Source organism: Oreochromis aureus, linkage group 15 (assembly GCF_013358895.1).
Source record: "Oreochromis aureus strain Israel breed Guangdong linkage group 15, ZZ_aureus, whole genome shotgun sequence".
In the NCBI taxonomy this organism is placed as follows: Eukaryota; Metazoa; Chordata; class Actinopteri; order Cichliformes; family Cichlidae; genus Oreochromis; species Oreochromis aureus.
This window is the reverse complement of record NC_052956.1, coordinates 25143074-25162774: the sequence shown is the minus strand read 5'-3', so window position 1 is coordinate 25162774 and position 19701 is coordinate 25143074. Positions and strand designations below refer to the sequence as shown.

The following is a 19701-nucleotide window of genomic DNA, read 5'->3' as shown; positions in this document are numbered from 1 at the left end:
TCTGGTGTGAGTTCATCTTGGTTTAATCTCGCCAAAGACTTTTTCTCTCTCCAAGTCCACTCTGGCCTGAGAGGTGCAACGGGATGTTCAGCCTATGTGGTGGCAACAAATAAAAACTTGACAAGATTAGCTTGTCAACATTTTGCTTTGCATGTGCCATCTCCTCTATTAGTTGTGAATATGCTAAAATACAGTATCCACACACAACCGTGGCGATGTTTAGCTGTTACAGAATCCATCTGTGGAGGGAAGGTAGAAATGAGCCAAGTAACAGTCAGACAGCAAGAGAAAATCAGGCTGCTGGACAGACTTGTTGAAAATCTGTTGGCTTCACAGTGTGATGCACTGAGTGCCTCTCAAGTCATTTCTCAACTTGAAAAATGACACTAAAGCCCTGAAAACCTGCTGGATCTTCTCCTCATTCACCCTGCCACTGCACCACCACACTGCTCTTAGCAGCAACAGCTTCCTGACATGAATGAATGTGAAGCTTTATGTCAATCTCTGTGAATAGATTAAAGTTTAGAATAGCCTGAAGCAGGTATGAATCCAGCAGGTGTGATGAATGAAGGGTTTCAGAAGCAGAAGGTCGCTGGTAGCGTGAGAGTCTCTTCAGGCTTGTTCTGTATAAACAACTGAGATAAATGCTGAAGGTTCCCACTCAGTTTGTTTTTATCTTCTACAACCTGTCTTTCTGGAAATTACATTGTGGTGTTTTGGTCTGTGTTTGAGGGACACGTAACTGCTGTCTGGAGATTTTTCATAAAGTTTGTTTCAAAAAGTTTCAGTAAGTTAACAAACTTTCTGCAGTTCTCACTACAGTTGCTTTATTGGTGTTTTGTTCTGGGACATTTTAGACGTCGATGGGATTTCTTTTCTTGAATGATTGAGCATGCAGCAGTCAATTCTTCTTTAAAGGTTTAGGAAAAGATGATTTACCACTGAAAGCTCTGTTTTCTTGGTTTTATGGACGATGAGGCCTGTCAGAGGATAACCTAGAAAAATATGTAGTCCAGGCACTAAATATACTTATTTTTAATTAGAGTGATCTGATCCCAACAAACTAAATCTGCAGAAGCAAGGCACTTTTGGTGGGATGTGTTATTATTAGGGAGAGGAAATGAAACAAATAAACTAAGTTAAAACTGTGCACTGATAATGAAGCCACTCTTCTGTCTGGTAATTATCTTTTAGTATCAGCATGGATATATCCATAGATCTTCACATCTCTTTGAGTCACAGTATCCTTGTGAGACTCAGGTGAAACTATCATATCCTCCTCTGCATGAAACTGAAAAATAACGCCAGCAGAAACTCTGAGAATCGTCTTTAGCTGCATTGCACTTTGCTGCAGGTGACCCGTGATGACAGTTTCTGTTGTTCGCAGTCACTGGATAAAAGCCAGACTTTAGAAAAGCGTCTGTCCTGGTGTGATGATGTTGTGAATTGCAGGTTGAGGACCCAAACTCAGGACTCTAAAAGTCAAGCAGAAAGTAACAAAAAATTGACCTTTTATTAAGTTGATGGAAAGTCAAGCAACAAGAAAGAATCTAGAATTTCAGTGACTAACCAGGCCGCACATGAAGGCAGGTAAACAGATGCTCTGACAAAGAACAAGAAGAGACAGGACTAGACACACTGAGGGCTAATCAGGGGAGGTGGAAACAGCAGGGAAACAAGGGGCAACTGAACACAATCAAGGAAATGAATAGCTAGAAAGTAAAAATCAAGACAGGGCAAGGGAGAAACTGACAAAGTAAACCAGGAAATAAGAGGACCAAACTTAACAAGGACAAGAAAATCAGACACAATACACAGAGAGTCACGGGAATGCTGGAATAACAACCGAGGACAAAACAAGAGCTGACATTACTCAAATAATAAAAAGGTAATTATTCAAGAAACATGAGGTCTTACTCTTGAAAACAGAAATGGAAAAAAACTAAACGGAAACTAATCCTGAAAAGCAGAATAAAGAACAAAATACAAAGATCGTCACACATGAAGACTTTTGAAAACGAGTGGGAGGAGACTCTCGAATGGAAATTAAAAACCAAACATGATTTAATTTTGGCTGATCTCACATCGACAATCTGACATGCCCAGAAAGCTTCCAGATGAGTCTCACGCTGATTTCTGGCACCGAATACTTTGTGATTTCATGTTGGATGTCAAACTTGCCCTGAGACAAGAAATAAAGATTTTAGATTCGATTTCACATCCTAACATTTTTTGGCCACACCAACAGAGCACACGCTGCATTTGCAACTATTTACCTCTTTACCTTGGCGTCTGCATATATGGGCTGAAAATGTTGTACCTGGACACCCAAATTAAGACTTTCAAAAAAGAGCAACTTGTGTCTGATCTACATCTACAGCTGTGTCACGAACTACCCTGAGAGCAGAAGATGATTCTCTCACTTCTTCTCACACTAAAACTACTTTTTCTGTCTGGGTTACATCTGTTCACCCCCATTTTAACCATCCTAAATACATCTGCATCATCTTGTACTTTATATCCATTTTTCCATCCAGCTTATTCAGCCCGGGGACACGGCTTTAAACTCTGAGCTCCTATATGACATAAATAATAAATAAATGATTGCATTAATAAAACATGAAGTGCGCTACAGTGATATGATGTAAGATTTATGGGTGAGTGTGAGGTCCATGAATGAATCTTTGTGCAGACCAGTCCAAACTCCCCCCTGAGCCTGTCTGTCAGTCACTGAATGTACAGCAGGGTAGAGAGACCAGGTTTGAGTCCCGAATATGAAACTGTACCGAGTCACAACGCAAATCTGTGACATGCTCACAGTGACACCAGCTCTGGAAACAGTCTGCTTTTTATTAACATTCTGACAGTTTAACACAAGCAACAGCAGGACAGAGACTTCAGTGCAACATCTTTGTAGAGATGATTATGTACAGAAGCAGGAGAGGGTTTTTTTCTCTCCCCTGGACAGATTTTAACTGCAGAAAGGAGCCAAAATGTTTTCTTTCATACTCCTGCTCCTGTCTTCAGAGAAGAGAGGAATGAAACCAGGAAGGCCAAAAATCTGTATCGAAATAAAACTGAAAAATGATACTTTAGCAGTGACCGCAGAGCAGCTTGGCCGGGGATAAAATGAATGGCATCCATAAACCAGCGCTCTTGTAAAACAAGGGAACCCATTTCTTAACATGCTGTGGATGATGCTGACCTGACAAATGCATTTAATTTCTTTTTTCCTCATTTTTAAAACATCTGACTTCTTAAATAATGTTTCCAGGCTGAGGGAGCCTCTCACACCTCGAATGAGTCATAATCTTAAAAGATGAGGTTGTTCTTGATTGATGCCAGATTAGATCCACTGCAGTTTGTTTGTCATTCTAGACAGAGCACATAAGCATCTTGGAAAACCAAAATCTCACATGAGCATTTTTATTTGCAGACGAAGCCCCCGTGGATCAGAATATATTACACTTTTTAACTGATAGCATTCTGCAGGTTTCTGTAACTGTGCCTGTGTTCCTTCTCCTCTGCTTCTACTGTCTACACCAGGGGTGGGGAACTCCAGGCCTCAAGGGCCGGTGTCCTGCAGGTTTTAGATGTGTCCTTGATCCAACACAGCTGATTTAAATGGCAAAATGACCTCCTCCACATGCCTTGAAGTTCTCCAGAGGCCTGGTAATGAACTAATATTTTGATTCAGGAGTGTTGACCCAGAGTGTTGTTTAAAAACCTGCAGGACGCCGGCTCTTGAGGCCTGGAGTTTCCCACCCCTGATCTACAAGGACAGCTACAAACTTCTTTACCATTTTCTGATGACCCTGCCCTGCTGTCTCCTCTTCAGGGTTCACTGTGAGGTCATAGTGGCGCTCTGCCTGCACTGCCCAGGTGGTGTAATGAAAACTTTGTTGACCTTAATGTGACGAAGACTAAGAAAATAATTGATGATTTCCAGAATGACAGCAGTACGCCAAAAGCTGGTATCATACACGGCGAAAAAGTCCAAATTGGGGATACTCGGAAATAAATATCAGCTTAAATCTGATGCAGACAAAGTCAGTGGTTAAACGAGGAAAACAAAGAATTTACTTGTTGCACACTATTTCTTACCATTTCTAAAAATATCTTGTGTCATTTCTTTATTATTTTACAGAAAGTCTTTTAACATTTTCTTTCATGTGCTGGTTCAGTGGGCTTTCTGTGAAGGACAGGAACAGTCTCAATAGCATTGTGAAACTCTGTTCCAAGATCAAAGATCTCAGCTCACTTTGGGAGAAAGTAAAAGGTTTCATTCATCGATCTGAGCACGCTCTTTCACGTGAATTTGTTTTATTGCCCTCAGGTCAGTGCTATCATGCAGCCTTTAGAAAAACAAAGCACTTCTCAAATTCTTTCATACTTTCTTCTATTCAGCTGATAAATGTCAAGAGAGGCTCTTTGTTTTTATTCATCTGGTTATGAATAGGTTCATGTGTGGAGTTCTGCTCGGAGACCACAACGTCAAGCTGCTCACTGACAAACTGAATATTGCGTGTTGAATGCTAGACTTCTATATTATGTTCTATATTATTTATAAGTGTGCATTTATTTTATTTTTTTCTTTTACCTATTTCATTTATCTATCCATTATAATGGTGGACTGACAAACAGAATTGCCCAATGTGGAATAAATGATGTTTTCTGAATCTGAATGTTTATTTTAAATTTGGTTATGGTACCCTAGATGAACCACAGCATAGCCAACTAATATCATGCCTTATGCTAATGCTAGCTTTTCACAGTGACAGTTTACTGGAACACCTGAATAATTACCCCAGACTGAACATAAACATGGTCACAAGTCAGTATGCTTATTTCATAACCAAAAATAAACCTCTGTGGCTGAAATACGAAGCTAAAAAGTGCCAAAAACTGAAGTTCATTGACGGACACTTGCTGCCTCCAAAAGTGAGTCAGTCTGGATAGGCTCCCAAGTTTTACAGCTGAAATAAACATGTTTACATCCTGATATACAAACTGTTATTTCATAAATGTCATGGTTCCTGGGTCGTTGATCCAGTTTTTCTAGTTTGCTGTTCTCTGTCCTCAGTTATCTTTTTGGTTATGTGGGTCCTAGGTCTAGATTCTTGGTTATGATTTAGTCCTCGAGTTTCAGTTCATGTCTGTTTTCACTTAGTATTATGCCTTGGGTTATTTGGTTTAGTGTCTTGTTGTTTTTCTTGGCTTTCCCCTTATTTTCTGTGTCCATGGGAGTTTTCCCGGGTGTAGTTGTTCTCAGGTTTTGTTACTTTCTGTTTTGTTTTGTCACCTTGTCTTGTTACTTAGATTCTGTTCAGCTGTGTCTCATTTTCCCCAGTGTGTCCTCTCTTTCTAACTACCTCATGTGTCTATTTAAGGCCTCAGTTTTCCAAAGGTCTTTGTTTTTCTACATGGTGCACTCCTGTCGGGGGGTTTCTTTTGGCTCCAAAGACGCATGTTTGGCTCAGTTTTGTTTTGTATTTTCTGTGAGTTCTAGCGATTAAGCTATCCTTTGAGTTTGTCCTTCGTATTGGGTCCTAAATCTGTCTGCTACACAGCGTATCATGACAAAAATCTCTTATTTTACTTTTGCTAAGGTGTAAAGTTTGAGCTAACAGGTGCAGCTGTAGCTGCTAGCTATCTGCTAGCCTTCATTTTAGCTAATTAAAGTCACTGTACTGTATTAATGCTGCCAGACATGCTTTAGAAGTTATCAGTAGAATCTGAAAATCATTTCTAAAAACCTACAGGAAATGTGTGGCATGAACTGCAGCATTGTAACCTCAAGAAAATAAAAGCTGACTCTTTCCACCTTCGTGGGTGAAAGCAACTTATCGTTAATGTTTTTTAATTGGAGGAAGGAAGACTGAGCAGCTCCTTTCAGGTCAAATGAAACTATTAAAAAAAATTAATTTAACTTTATGCTATCAAACTAGTGGACAAGGGTGGTCTTAATGGGACAGATCGAAGTGACGTCTGATATAGAGGTTTTAACCTCTAAATTGTAGCCTCAGACAGCATTTCATGATTTTTTTTTCACTATTTCAGCAGGTGATAATCCAGAGACAAGCTAAAACAAAATGATCCTTTTGTCCTCTGCATAGCAGGGAATGAGATGGGATGTTAGATCAATTTCCAAAGACAACTAGTGTCAAGACAAATCAAAATAATTCCTAAAATTGAACCTTGGGGTACACCACAGATTTCCGATGATGATGAAAATTAAAACCAACTCAGTGTGGCAAAGTTGATGCAAACCTGTGTTTCAAGAAGGGCTATCAAAATAGAATCATCAGCAGTTAAATTCATGTTAAAAACAAAAAAGTTTAACTTTGATGCAGAGAAACCACAGAACGTGGTGATGTAAGGTGGAACTTCTTCCACTTCTCGTTTCTTTGTAGATGTGTTTTGCTTATTTGTATTTTTCCCACCTGAAGTCAACAGTCTCATAGAATTAAAACTAATGGCCATCCTCATCCAGCTAGAGAGAAATAACGCATGGCTGTTGGTCACTGGTATAAATTGCTGTGTCCCTGTCAGCTGAATGACTGATCTGCTTGGCCTAATGAGGAATTTAAAATTCAGCTCCACAATTACACATAAAGAATAATTGTGATTAGCGTGACAAAGTAGTATTGCGTCCCCTCTGCCACCCGATGGATGATGTGGTTTCTCATTAAGTAACAAAGAGACTGGAGCCGCTAATGCCAGCAAAAGAAAATGATGTGGTTATTAAATGATTTATGTTTGCATTCAGTGCAAAAATATGAAGTGTGATCAATGGTTAACGCAGTAATGATTTGTAGCCTTTGCACAATGGCAGGACCTTGATGTCTGATTTGAAATTGTGTTTTCATAGAAATAGTTAAATAGTTTTTTTTTTTTAATATTCTGTTCATTTTGCAGAATAATACAAAGTCATTTCAGGGCTGAATCCTTCAGTCCCTCGCATCCACTGTTTGACTTCCTCCTCACGGCCACAGGTTAGACTAAACTGCTTCTACTGCACAGGGAAGCAATGCACCATTGGAGGTGTACTCTTCAGACCTGCTGCAAAGTGCTTCACCTGTGTTTGTATGAGTTTAATGAAGACTAACAGGGTCGGGGGTACTGCTTACCTTCAGCAATGAACCAATTTTTTTCAGTATTGTTTGCTTCAATAGAGGGAGGCTCTTTATAGGCACCGCACGGAGGAAGTATGCCTCATTGTGCTTGCATTAGCTCTGTTTCCAGCTGTTTTATGACCATTTTCAAATAGAATATGAAAGAAGTTTTAATGCTTTGCTGATGTGGAAAAGCTGGAATACCTTGATAAACATAAAAACAAAAGTCACAAGATTTGTGTTGAGCACATGTTTTCTTTAAGTGATCTCTTCTTGTGGAAGGTTTAATGTCACACAAGGAGCTTCATCAACAGTTTATCTGATGCACATATGAAAGTAGCGGGTAGAGAATTAAAATACTGTGATGTCAGACCCCAACACACACACACACACACCGTGGTTATGGTAACACACACTTCTTTATTGTAACTGTGGTTTCGGCTTAACGCACGGGACACAGACACTCCCGACGCAGTAGTCGCTCTGTCACTTCCTCGACTGTCACTGAAACATAAGAAAAGTCACAATAGGTCACTCGTCCCAAACACCTGTTCAGCCCCGCCTTCGCGCCGCCCCGGGAGCGCACCGTGCCACCCCTCCTCTGCAGCGGGCCAGAGACCACACCCGCGCCACAAATACATTTAAATGAAAATGCATTGTGTTGATTGTCCTTTTTCCTTAGCCTTCATTACATATTTAGCTACAACACTCTGATTAAACATACCAAGGAAAGAAATACACTCGTTGTTGAACATGCTTGTTAGACATTCTCAGCACTTGAGGAAAAACGTGGACCTTTAGTAACTGGTCGGACCTTCTTTAACTGTCTCTAATGGGTGTGGCGTTAATGGTCCTACGTGTTTGTTGCTTGTGTTTGGTTTTGATTGTAATGTACTCTTTGTCTTTGAGTGTCTAGTTCTTTGTGCGTCTCTATTCTGTTGTTTCGCCTACGTTAAGTGTTTTCATGTGTCTGCACTGTCCTGGTTAGTAATAGTTCCTCACTTCCTGTTTTATTTTGGCAGTCTTTTGAGCTCCTGTGTGGATTTTTTTTTAGCTCACTGCTCACTCAGTACTGTGAGTTCATACTTGTCTTCATTCATAGATGATTTGTGTAACTCTGAGTCTAAGCGCTGTAGCACTAATGGGTCTAATCTTGTTGCCCTTATTGGAACCCAGTTTTACTCTTGATTTTGGTGTTGCATGCTAAAACAGATTGTCAGTAATTGTAAAGTGTGCCTGATATGAGACCTGACCATCCTCAGCATTATACTAGATGAGGTCTAGCAATATTACAGTGGCTAATCTTAATTATCACCATGAGTCCTTTCTGATGAATATGCTCTCATCAAAGAGATTCAAGAGGTAATTACTGATGTGTAGAAAGTATGAAATTTAAAAAAATAAAGTATATATAGCTATATCTCTATACATCTATCTGAGGGTTGTAAATATTTAGAAGTGAACAGTAGATCAAATTATATTATTTGCATCTTAGACTGATAAGAGTTCATTTCACTGTTCAGATGAGCTGCATCTCTCTTAACGTGAGAGCACTTTATGATCTTACAGTTTCATTGGGATGTTGATCTGTCCGTGCAGTGCAGTCGTCAAATGCATGACTCACAGCGGCACAGAGAAAGTTGAAACAACTTTTAAAAACAGGTAGAAATGAACGAGGGGCAAAGTGAGTGGATGAGCTTCAGTCAGTGTGAGAGTGGCAGGAATCAGAAGTGAGTGGAGCAAAAGGGCAGGAGAAAGTCAAGAAACAGGCAGGGAGGCAAAACCTGGCAGCTGATCAGAGAGGAAAGGCCATGAAGCTGCAGCAGGTACACGATAACAGAGACCCAGCAGCATGTGATTATGATTGAGATAATGCTGTCAGACACCAGAAGCCAGTGAAAATGCCTGCAGATGTCTCACATTGTGCTTTGGAAGTTGGATAAAATGAACACCAACTTAAACATTTGACTTCATTCCTCCAACCAGCGGCTACACAGCAAACAGAGTTAACCCCTGAATTATTTAGTTGATGTTTATAGTCATTTAAATACATTTCCACCCTTCAAACAAGCCTTAAAGTATGAATATTTTAGCTGTTGTGACTACAAAAGCAAACCTCCATGTTTCTTCAACCCTGTGTGCAGAGGCTGAGACATACAGCTATGTGAAAACCGTTTTCAGTCCTCTGTGTAGACAAAGAAACCCTTACTGGAAGGAGGGAGCAAATACCTGTAAATGCAGTTGGTTAGTTGATCATTAACAAGCATAATTAAACCTGTAAATGTTTTTGCAGTTTGCTGATCTGGAGCGTTTAGGTGTGTTTTAACGTAATGCTGCAGAAAAGTGAGCTTGAATTCGTCCACAATGATGTGATAGACTGAAAGCCACACAGAAAACAAATCCTTCAAGTTATTGATGCTAAACATAAATCTACAAGCTACTGAAAAATATTGTGTTCTGCAGTCCTGTGACTGAAGAGGTCATTTGGATGAGAGACGAAATGTTTCTCGCACTGAAAATGCTACGTCCAGATGAACAGAATCAACTTTGTGTGATTTCCTTAGCTGGATGTTTGGGCATGCATCAAGACAATTACTGAAGCGTTGGAATGAGGGGAGTTTACATGTAAAGTGTTTTATCATGCTCTTTCTTACTGTTTTATTCCATAAACATTTTACTGACATTTCCCTCCGTCCCTTGCAGGTATAAGGCCATAGTAAACCCCATGGACATCCAGACATCCAGCGCTGTCTTCTGGACGTGTCTGAAAGCTGTTTCTATCTGGCTGCTGTCCGTCCTGCTGGCTGTTCCTGAGGCTATTTTCTCCCAAGTCGTCTCCATGCAGGTAACATGAAGTATATCAACTCCTGCAAACAGTACTATTAGTATAAGTTTCAAGTTTTATTGTCATATACAGATAAACATTGTAGCCACATTTACCCGTAATGAAATTCTTTGGCTCGTGCTCCCCAGCTTTACATGAACATATAGAAAGTGTGCAGTTACATTAAGAAGAAAATGACAAGACAACAACTACAACTACAACAACAATTAATAAAATACTAAAGTATAAAATATTAAGAGAATTTAAGACAGTTATTTGGTATTTACATTTTGTGCAAAAAACTTGTGCAGTGAGGATTCTAAAGTGGTTAAAGTGACAGTGTGTGTAGAGTCCAGTAGTTGTAGTGAGTGTGTAATGGTGTGTGCAGAATGTCAGCAGTAGAAACTATCCCTGTGTCTGCTAGTGTGGGTCTGAATGCTCCTGAACCACCCGCCGGGCGGCAGGAGTGTGAAAAGTCTGTGGCTGGGTGGCTGGGGTCAGAGAGGATCTGCTGCGTCTTCCTCATGCAGCGCTATTAGTGGAAATATCATCTGAATTTCAGGAGCAGGACCACACCTCATTCACGCTCCTTCCAGCCTCAGGCTATATATGCCCCCTCATTGGTGTAACTTTGTGCTGAACATTGGGGGGGGTCAAGATCTCTGTCTAAATAAATAAATAAATCTGAGTAAATTCCCAGGTGATTAAACATGCAACTATTTTGCTGGTAATAACTGAAATGAGTAAAGAAAATCAACAGCCTATTTATGCAAGATAATTCATAATTTTATTGGGGAGGTTATATTGGTTGGGTCTGATTATTGGGGGGGTCATAACCCCCCTAACCGCCCCTGTGCCCCCTTCACCAATACCTGCTGTTCTCATTTTCATGCCTCACCCTCCCCCCCCTTTTCCTTCTCTTCTTCTCTTCTCCTTTTCCTTCTTTCACTTCTCGTTAAAACATGGGGATCTGCCTGGCCCGGGAGCCGCTGCCAGTCCCCTTCGAGGCCTTCCCCAAACCACAGCACCAGTTCATAGTTCCTCAGCCTTCATCGCTTATCGTTACTGAGGATGTGGTCCCAGCTAGTGAAGTACTAGTAATACAAGTATTAGAAAATTCTGCCGTGGCTTCAACATCAGACCCTCTGAAGAGAAATGTGCAATGTCATTGGTGCGTAAAACGCTGCAGAATAAAGTGGTAAACATTTCACTTTACAGTCCATGTTCCCCTCCTTTACCCGAACACGTCTTCACACTCCCCCCTCGCCCCAGAGGCCACAGGCTGGGCATCGATCTGCTGCGTTTTCACGCTGGGCTGGTGGATGACGAGAGCTGATGAAATGTCTCTGCTCGCTGATTTAAGAGACGTATTAGGGCCATCTCACGCAGGGTGACACAAAACAACCAGGATCATTGTTTCTGAGCGATTTATAGAATATTAACGAGCTCCGTTTTCTCTGTCATAGGAAACATTTAGTTTGTGTACCTGCTGCGTCCACGCTGATGGAAATCCAATTCAATCAGCCATCGAACACACTGAGGATCCATCCAAGTCAAGCCTTTACCTTTGTAAGAGCCGGAGTCGAGCCGTCACAGAAACTTTGAGCATGTTTGATGGCGTTCAGGGTGTTCTCGTTAAATCCTGAGAACCATCACAGAGTCAATCACAGCAGATATAAGTGAATCTGTGAGCGAGGCAGAAGACGCTGATTATGACCGAGGCAGCGGGACACAGCCATGAGCTGTGACATTCTACTGATGTTCTGCCCCTCCCTACCCCCTGGAAAGATTCTTTCGGTCAGATTTATGAATGACGAGTTTCTGCTTTTCATTCCTCATTCTTCCTTCAGCACTTCTCGAACATAATATTCATCTTAATGTCTCTAAGAACAACAACCCATTCTGTTTTATTTCCTTTCCACTCCTCTCCTTTCCTTGCTGTCTCCTCTTTGTCCTCTCTCCTTTCCTAATTTCCTCTTCTTGTTTCCTCTCAGGGTCACAGGGACAACACAAATGTCACCTTTGTGAACTGCGTGCCCTACCCACTGTCCAATCAGATGCACCCTAAGATCCACTCAGTGATGATCTTCCTGGTTTACTTCCTCATCCCTCTGGCCATCATCTCGGTGTACTACTACCACATCGCCCGCACGCTCATCAAGAGTGCCCATGACATGCCGGGGGAAGTCAGCGAGCACACCAAGAGACAGGTGACCACTGGATGATGAGTGGATGAGTGAACGAGTGTGGAGTGCTTTCATTTCACGTTGCGCCATGGAGAGTTTCTCTGGACCACAAAGAAAACATAAAGCCGTGAAGTCACGCAGGAGCAAAGTGAGTTAATAGCCTCCTGTGATTTGTGAATCTTGGGGGAGATAAAGCCTCTGTAGTTAAGTTTAGGTGGGATCGACTCGGACGTGATGCTTTTTGCACCCACACCTTCCGTTCTCGGCAACTTCGGAGGCCTTGGTAAACAGCTTGGTCATGAGGGAGGCTCGGCGCAGGGCTGTGTCAGCCGGAATGAGTAATCACTTTACACAAGCTTGATCTTCACAGATGGAGGAGAGGTGAGGAGGAGGGGAAGGCTGAATTATTAAAGCCCGACCAGCAGCAGGTCAGATCAGGTGTACACACTTGGTGAAGGAGTGGCAGACCTGGGAGTCCCTGCTGTGTCTCCAGAGTGTATGCTGACAATAATCAGTGCTGATGGAAAGTCCAGTTTAATGTCCTTCATCACTCTAATGCAATCAGAGTCTGGTCATACTCACCACTCTGAGTTTCTCTTCAAAAGAAAAGTTTTTACTTCCTGTTTTTCGAGCCATCAGTCAGAACCGACACTTCCTGGAGGTTTTCCACATTAAAAGCCTGATTCTATGCGCCGTCTGGAAGTCTTTTATATTCCATGAACTGTCTGTGCTGAGTGCAGTCAGTCACACCGTGAGTAGAGCCGTTAGCATTAACAGCAGAACCGCTGACAGAGCTGATGGAGCCTGAGACAAGGTTCTTCTTGTTCTTTGGAGATTTGACTGGACAAAAACATTCAGATCCTACTCCGGCAGCTCTGATGCGCTTAATGTTGACATTTTGTCTTCTCAGTAAGACTTCACCTGGAGTCACTGTGAAGGTTTCACTCGTTTCAAGTGACAGAAATGGACGTTTCAAAGAAACTACATCAGACTAAACACACAAACTGGCGTTTATAAAGGTGTAATGTGTGACAAAAATGTGTGTATCTCATGCATACTTCAGACCACATGCTGCTTTCACTGAGTTTGCGTTTCTGTAATCGGACCTGATGTGTGTTTCCTTTTCATCTTCCTGATGTTGTCTCTTACCTGGAGGTGTACAAAGTGGTTTTATGAAGAGTAGAAACAATCTCATGTGGATGGATAAGTTTCCAGTTTGCTCGTACTCGACTCGGATTTGTTTCAGTTGAGTGAAACTTGATTTGGCAATGTCTCCGATCACTCTCGACTTTGCATTTTTCTAATCACATTTAACTTTCGCTCAACTTGATTCGCCTCACTCTGGACCTGAACTGTGGTTGTTAAAACTTAGCCTGAGACGTGACTGTGACTGGCCTCAGACTCGGTCTGAGATCGCACTGAGCTCAGACTAATGACTTTGTCTCTGGGAGCAATGCGTGTTCAGCAGCTTTGGTGTTGCCAGCTGATATAAAGGCTAAGAATTTGTGCTCCCTGTGCTAATTTTTGTTTGTAGTCATACTATAAATCTAGTTTCATAAAAATAAAAAATAAATAAGTAAATAAATCAGCACAAAATTATAGCCAGTGATTTTTAGTTTGCCTTTCCACCAGAGAGGAGTAACGAATGTCAGTGGAACCAAGCCAGAATACTGCGTGTGTGAATGAGAGGGAGATGGGTGGGAAGATGAGCATGCAAGGAGTGGAGAGAGCAAGGGTGGATAAGCTTAAATACCTGTGCTCAGCCTTTTGCTCTTCACACAGACAGTCCACCTGCAAGAAGCCAAAACCTGCTCAAACATGATTGACCCTGGGTCTAAGGCTCAAGTACCATCCACCTGAATGATGCAGGTGATAACCCTTCAAGTTTAGCTACTATCTGTGTGCAAACACACAGACATGTTTTTCATGAAGGAGTTTAATAAGTGAACATGCCATCTTCCAGAAGTCCGACTGCAGGCCTGAGCCTCAATGAACTCGGGGTTAGTGCAGTCCCTGCCTCCTGAATCAGCTCCTGATACAGTAGGAGTACAATCACAGTGTGGCCCTGAAACATGAAAAACACTGATGATCTGCCGGGCTGTGGTAAATGGTAAATGGACTGATTCTTATATAGCGCTTTTCTACTCTCCCGGAGTACTCAAAGCGCTCTATACAACATGCCTCATTCACCCATTCACACCCACTCATACAAGCACTTTTAAACTCAAGTGCAACATAAACTACATTCATACACATTCATACTCCGATGAACGCATCGGAGGGCAACTCGGGGTTAGTATCTTGCCCAAGGATATTTGGCATGCAGACTGGGGAAGCCAAGGATCGGACTACCAAACTCCCGATCAGTAGCTGATCTGCTCTACCACCTGAAGCACAGATGTGTGCGATTTGAACAATGACAGAAATAAACAGCTTGTTAGAACAACTAATAGATAACCAAAATGTCCCCAAGCCCGTGGTTTAGGAAAAAATGAGGACAAAATATGACCCAGTGCTTTTCTGGGTCATCACTGGCTGTTTGTCTTCAGCTTCCATTCAACTGTTACTGTGAGAGACACTCCAATGAATGTGCAGAATAAATACAGAGCATGTTTCCATCCTCATCAGCTAAAGCCCCCCCTGTGGGGTTTGTCCCTGAAACACTCGGATGCACACACTGACAGCAGATATCACAACTTCCTGCTTCCTGCTGGTCAGAGCAGTGACTTCTAAACTCTGCTGTTGGTTTGTAAAGCGCTTGGCAGTTTAAGTCTGAAACTCGTTTGTGAAGTTTAACTTTCGTCTGGTTACTGCTGTATTTTATTACATTACATCTAGATATTCAAATGCTGCGTCTTGTACTCAAAGCCATTTTTTCCATTTTGCAGGGGTTCCAGTCGAGTTTGCACAACGTGAAAACAGAGAGGGCTCAAATGTTGAGCTTCCACATACCACAGAGAAATTAGGAGGTTGTCTGAATATGCCAAAAAAAGGAATTAAACTAACAGAAGAATTTATATTAAAATGTTTAAAAGCCAGAATTATCATCTCAACCTAACCAACTTCAAGCTCTGCTCATCAGCCTCATCAGGCCCTTCATGTTTTCTAGCAAGCAGCTGGCACGGTGCTCATGTTGCTGTTGTTGTGGTCCCTGATATAAATAAGCTGCTTCCACGGAGAGGATCTTCTCTCACGGTTGGACTGCAGCGGCTGATTTCAGGCCTGGTTCTGCTCTGCAGGATCAGTCTGAACAGGAGCTGCAGCGGATGGAGAAGAGGTTTATGTGCACAACACGGATGAGAGAATCAACTCAGAATCAGCTAATCACATTGGACTGTTATTTATCACAAAGTATTTGACAAATATAATTTTTGTAGGAGAGACTTATATAAGGCATTATTTAATAATTCAATGAGGAAAGCGTGCTTTGAAGGGAGCCTGCTCTCCACCACCACAGTCAGACTTTCGGTCTGTTGGAAACACTGCGGTCTTTTTAACTTGATCTTTATGTAGGAAGAGATTCAGCTGCTCCTTTTGCTGCAGCAAGGACAGGAGCCTTTAGTAAAAGGGACTCACAGAGGCACACTTTAGGGCGTTTTTACACCCCTGGCTCATTTAATCTGGTCGAATCAAAGTGAAAAATCCAAAAGAACCAAAAACGCTATTGATGTGTCAGATGTGTCATGGCTAGTTGCTGGCCCATGCTGACCTTCAGACATCTCAGGCACTTCGCCACATCCCAGAATGTAAAGCCTACATACCAGGCGTGTTCTTGGTCATATCGAGGTCAGATCGCTTTCCCACCGTAAGAGAACTTCTCTGGAGTTCATCTGGTCTTGATGTATTTGTTTTGTCCATGCCAGGGTGCGATTACCATACTCACATCTGCACAAACAAACCAAAGTTTGAATTAAATGGACTGTAGAGTCTCTTTTCTATCTTTGCCTTTTATTCCTTATGTTAGGCTCTTCCTGGCTAGAGTATTCTGGCTCGTCTCACACATGGCTGTAATGTAGATGACGAGAGCATGCTTTTGGACACGTGATGCTAATGCTGACAATGATTAAATCAGGTGAGAGAAAATAGACCATCACGCAGTCCAAAGTCAGACATTTGCAGAATTAAACCCTCCTTAACTTCTTCTTGCACGTCCGTGTCGGTCTTGTCGTATCGTGCACGTTGACTAATTCAGCTCATTACAGCTGAATCCATCCGTCCCTTCTCGAGGGGGACTGATATTATCAGCACTACAATAAATGGGGGAAAGCCTTTTCTCACCCCGCCCATATCTTCACATCTACAGGAGCGCAAAGACATTGTACATTAACTGCAGACACATCAATCCCAAACCCGCCTACTGTCTTATCAGAGGGCAGAGCTAATTCATTATGTTCACCCAAGATAAGAAATACATCAGAGGGCGATGATCGCGCACGCACGCACGCACGCACACACGCACACACACACACACACACACACACACACACACACACACACACACATAGCAGCTGGCAAACTGAATTTAAAAACCACATCATTGACCAAACATCGCTGTACTGATTTTTGGTCATTTTGTATTTTGATGTTTCATTTAGACAAATTTTTAGGATCAAAAAGATTTAAAAAAAAAACCCTACAGGTGGAGGAAAGTTCAAATACAAACATAAAACTTAATGAAAGACTTTTATACAAAGACACAAAAAAACTGAAAGTTTTTGACTCTGTCAGCTGGGAATTTCCCCTCAGAATATAATAAGTGTATTTGGAGGTAGAGGATGAACCATTGAAGGAGTGTATGGTTTTGTGTGTGTGGACCGAAAAGATAAACTGCTTTAGAGAAATCGCTCATGGCATTGCTGTGAGGTGGGCTAATGTACTTAGCTTTTATGAGATGAATTACTTCAGGCTTATTATAGTGACAGTAAACTGATTCCCATTTTCTGGAGATTAATGCAGCCCCCAACTTTTCCTCTTTGTGTTGGACAGCTGGAACTATTAATATCAAAAGAAAACAAATGGCTCATACAGCCCAGTCAGGAAAAACATGGTGAAGACAAGAACATTATTTCCATTTTCTGTGTGGCTCTGTTCAGGCATCGGTGGGTTGCAAAGCTGCTTGTAGTGGTGACCTGTGGAGAGACTAAAGCAAACATCTTGGCCTACTTTGATTAATGCTGTGCTTAGATTTAATCTGTGTGATGGTTTAAACAAGGCAGCACAGAAACCAAAAGTTTAGGAAGACCCCCATTGATGCAAACATCTGGATTTGGCTCTGGAATTCATTTCAGCTATGAAATGCTGACTGATTGATAAATGAGAGCTCATCTGCCCAGGACAAAGCCACCTTAGAGATGTTGTCTTCAGTGTCTCCTCTATGACAGATATTCTGAAATGGTCTGGTTTTTGTATCACTGCCCCACCAGAGCCATAACTGGCTGGTTTAAAATCCTGAAACTCCACCTGGCTCTCAAAACTACTAACTGCTCATCCACACAGAGCTCAGTATCAGGGGGATCAGATTTGGATAACTGGGCTATGAACAAGTTTGTCCATCCATGGTCTCTCTCTCTGCTCTGGCTGTCAGAGGGCATACATTTCGGGATATTCAGTTTTTTAATTTTTTTTAATTTTTTAAAATTAGATTCCTTGTCTGTGCTCCCTGTGGTATCTGTCTGCTTCTCACGTTTTCTTGGGTTACGTTTTTTTTTGTTTTTTTTTACTTTGAAAACAGCCAATGAATGGCTCACTTTTGTATCACATTTAATAACATCCTGGATTTGGATCCTCCTCTGCTTACTCCACAGCACTTTCTGAATCTTGTAGGTCTGTTAGGTGTGGTTCATTGGGAAACATTGTGCAGCTGTTAGTAGAAAATTGCAGTACAACCTAAGCGTATGATGTGAAATGATATACATATATTTCCATGGATTTCCACTCGCTCACTTAAAGGGTAAGTGTTTTCTTTTTTTAAGCTGAAGTTTCTTATGAAACCTTTGATGTTAAACACAGAGAACTCATGACATGAAAGCTTTCATTTTTGTCCCTTTACCCCAGCAGCGGGCTTGACTTTCATTTTCATGTGACAGTTGAGTGACAACTCCAGAATAACAAAAGGATGACATTATTCTCTGTGAGATTAGGCTGCAGATCAATCGGATGTGAGGGAATTACAGCCATCAGCCTGGCAGGTTGCACTGACTGAACTTTCTGGTGGCACTCTGGCTCTTGTCAGTGTCACCATCTAAAAGAAACACAAAATAACTTACTTCAGTTTTGCTTCATCAATTGGGAGGTCTAAAAATGACAAGAAAAGTGCAATTATTTAGCTATACAGAGCTTTTCAGTGCTTTCTGGAATTTAAATAATTGCTGTTACATCGATTTATTTTCAGAAGTTGAGGCTCAGCTCACACAGCAGTGAGTTTTTTTATGAATTGTTTTATGTAAAGAAATGCCCACTGTGAATGAAAGCCCACAGTTACCCACACAGGTGCACATGCAGTAAATCTACTGAAAAAGTCCTGTATGTATTGGCTACTAAGCCAATTCTCACAAATGCTTGGAAGTACCATCTACCCATTGTTGTAATTAAGGAGAAAGGAAATGAGGAAGTCAGGTGACATCACTGCAAAGCCACAAAGATGACTGTTAGTTGCTATAGCGAGGAAGTCGGGGTGGATGGATGGGTGAGCCTTCATACTTCCTCTAAGTTTAATGACGTACTCATTTCAAACCAAACTCTGTTCTTTCTCTAACCCTAATCTTTTTCCATGTGTGTCTGAAGCAGCCCAAACCCCACAGCTTTACCATATTGCTGCCACATAATAACACAAAACAGACATCTAGCTACTTTCTAGCTTAGTTTACCTTTCCCCTTTGGCTAGTGAATGAAAAACTTAGTTTTTGGTCATTTTGGGGGCATTTGAAAATGTAACTCATGGCAACTTTACTACATGTTTTAGTTAAACTTGGACACGAAGGGGGAAAGAAACAAGTGTAATTACATGCAATCTAATTTTCTGTTGTAACTTGTTTCAGTTGCATAGTTCTGCAGTACATTCACAATTTGAATCACTGCAACTGACAGCTGATTGACAGCTACAGAATTCAGCAAAATGATGCACGTGGTGGGTAAGAGGAACTGGAACACTTGTTTCCAGTGTCAGCGCTGACATGTGGCTGCTGTGGAGGATACAAGCCTGAAGCAAGTCATGAATGAGGCTGGGACCATCGCTGCACTGTCTCGACTTGCAGCATTAAAAATAAATACATAAGAGAAATATAGACTCTCTCAGGACTCAGTAGACATCGAGCAAGAAAAGGATGAAACTCATGAATAAGAAAGTCTCAAGGATTTGGTTCGAGATATGTATAAAGTTATGGAAAATAATTCTATCCTGTAGAAAAGAGAGAGTTTGATGATATTTACTTCTTGTGTTTAAAGCCTCTTAGTAAGACTATCACGAGTAAGACCAAATGTGGCTATGGTCAGGATACAGTGCAGGGCAGCCATATTTACCGCACTAGCCTAGAAAAACATGTTTCCATATGGAGTCCATCCTGTGTGTGAATGATGG

General features: G+C 41.5%; 1 protein-coding gene across 1 annotated transcript in view; it reads left to right on the top strand.

The window, feature by feature from the left end:
• nmbr (neuromedin B receptor) overlaps positions 1 to 19701 on the top strand; it is an 80069-nt gene that overhangs the window by 18845 nt on the left and 41523 nt on the right. The window contains exons 2-3 of the mRNA XM_031752916.2: positions 9819 to 9960; positions 11934 to 12149. Coding sequence (XP_031608776.1) covers positions 9819 to 9960; positions 11934 to 12149 — 358 coding nt within the window. The remainder of the gene's footprint in view (positions 1 to 9818; positions 9961 to 11933; positions 12150 to 19701) is intronic.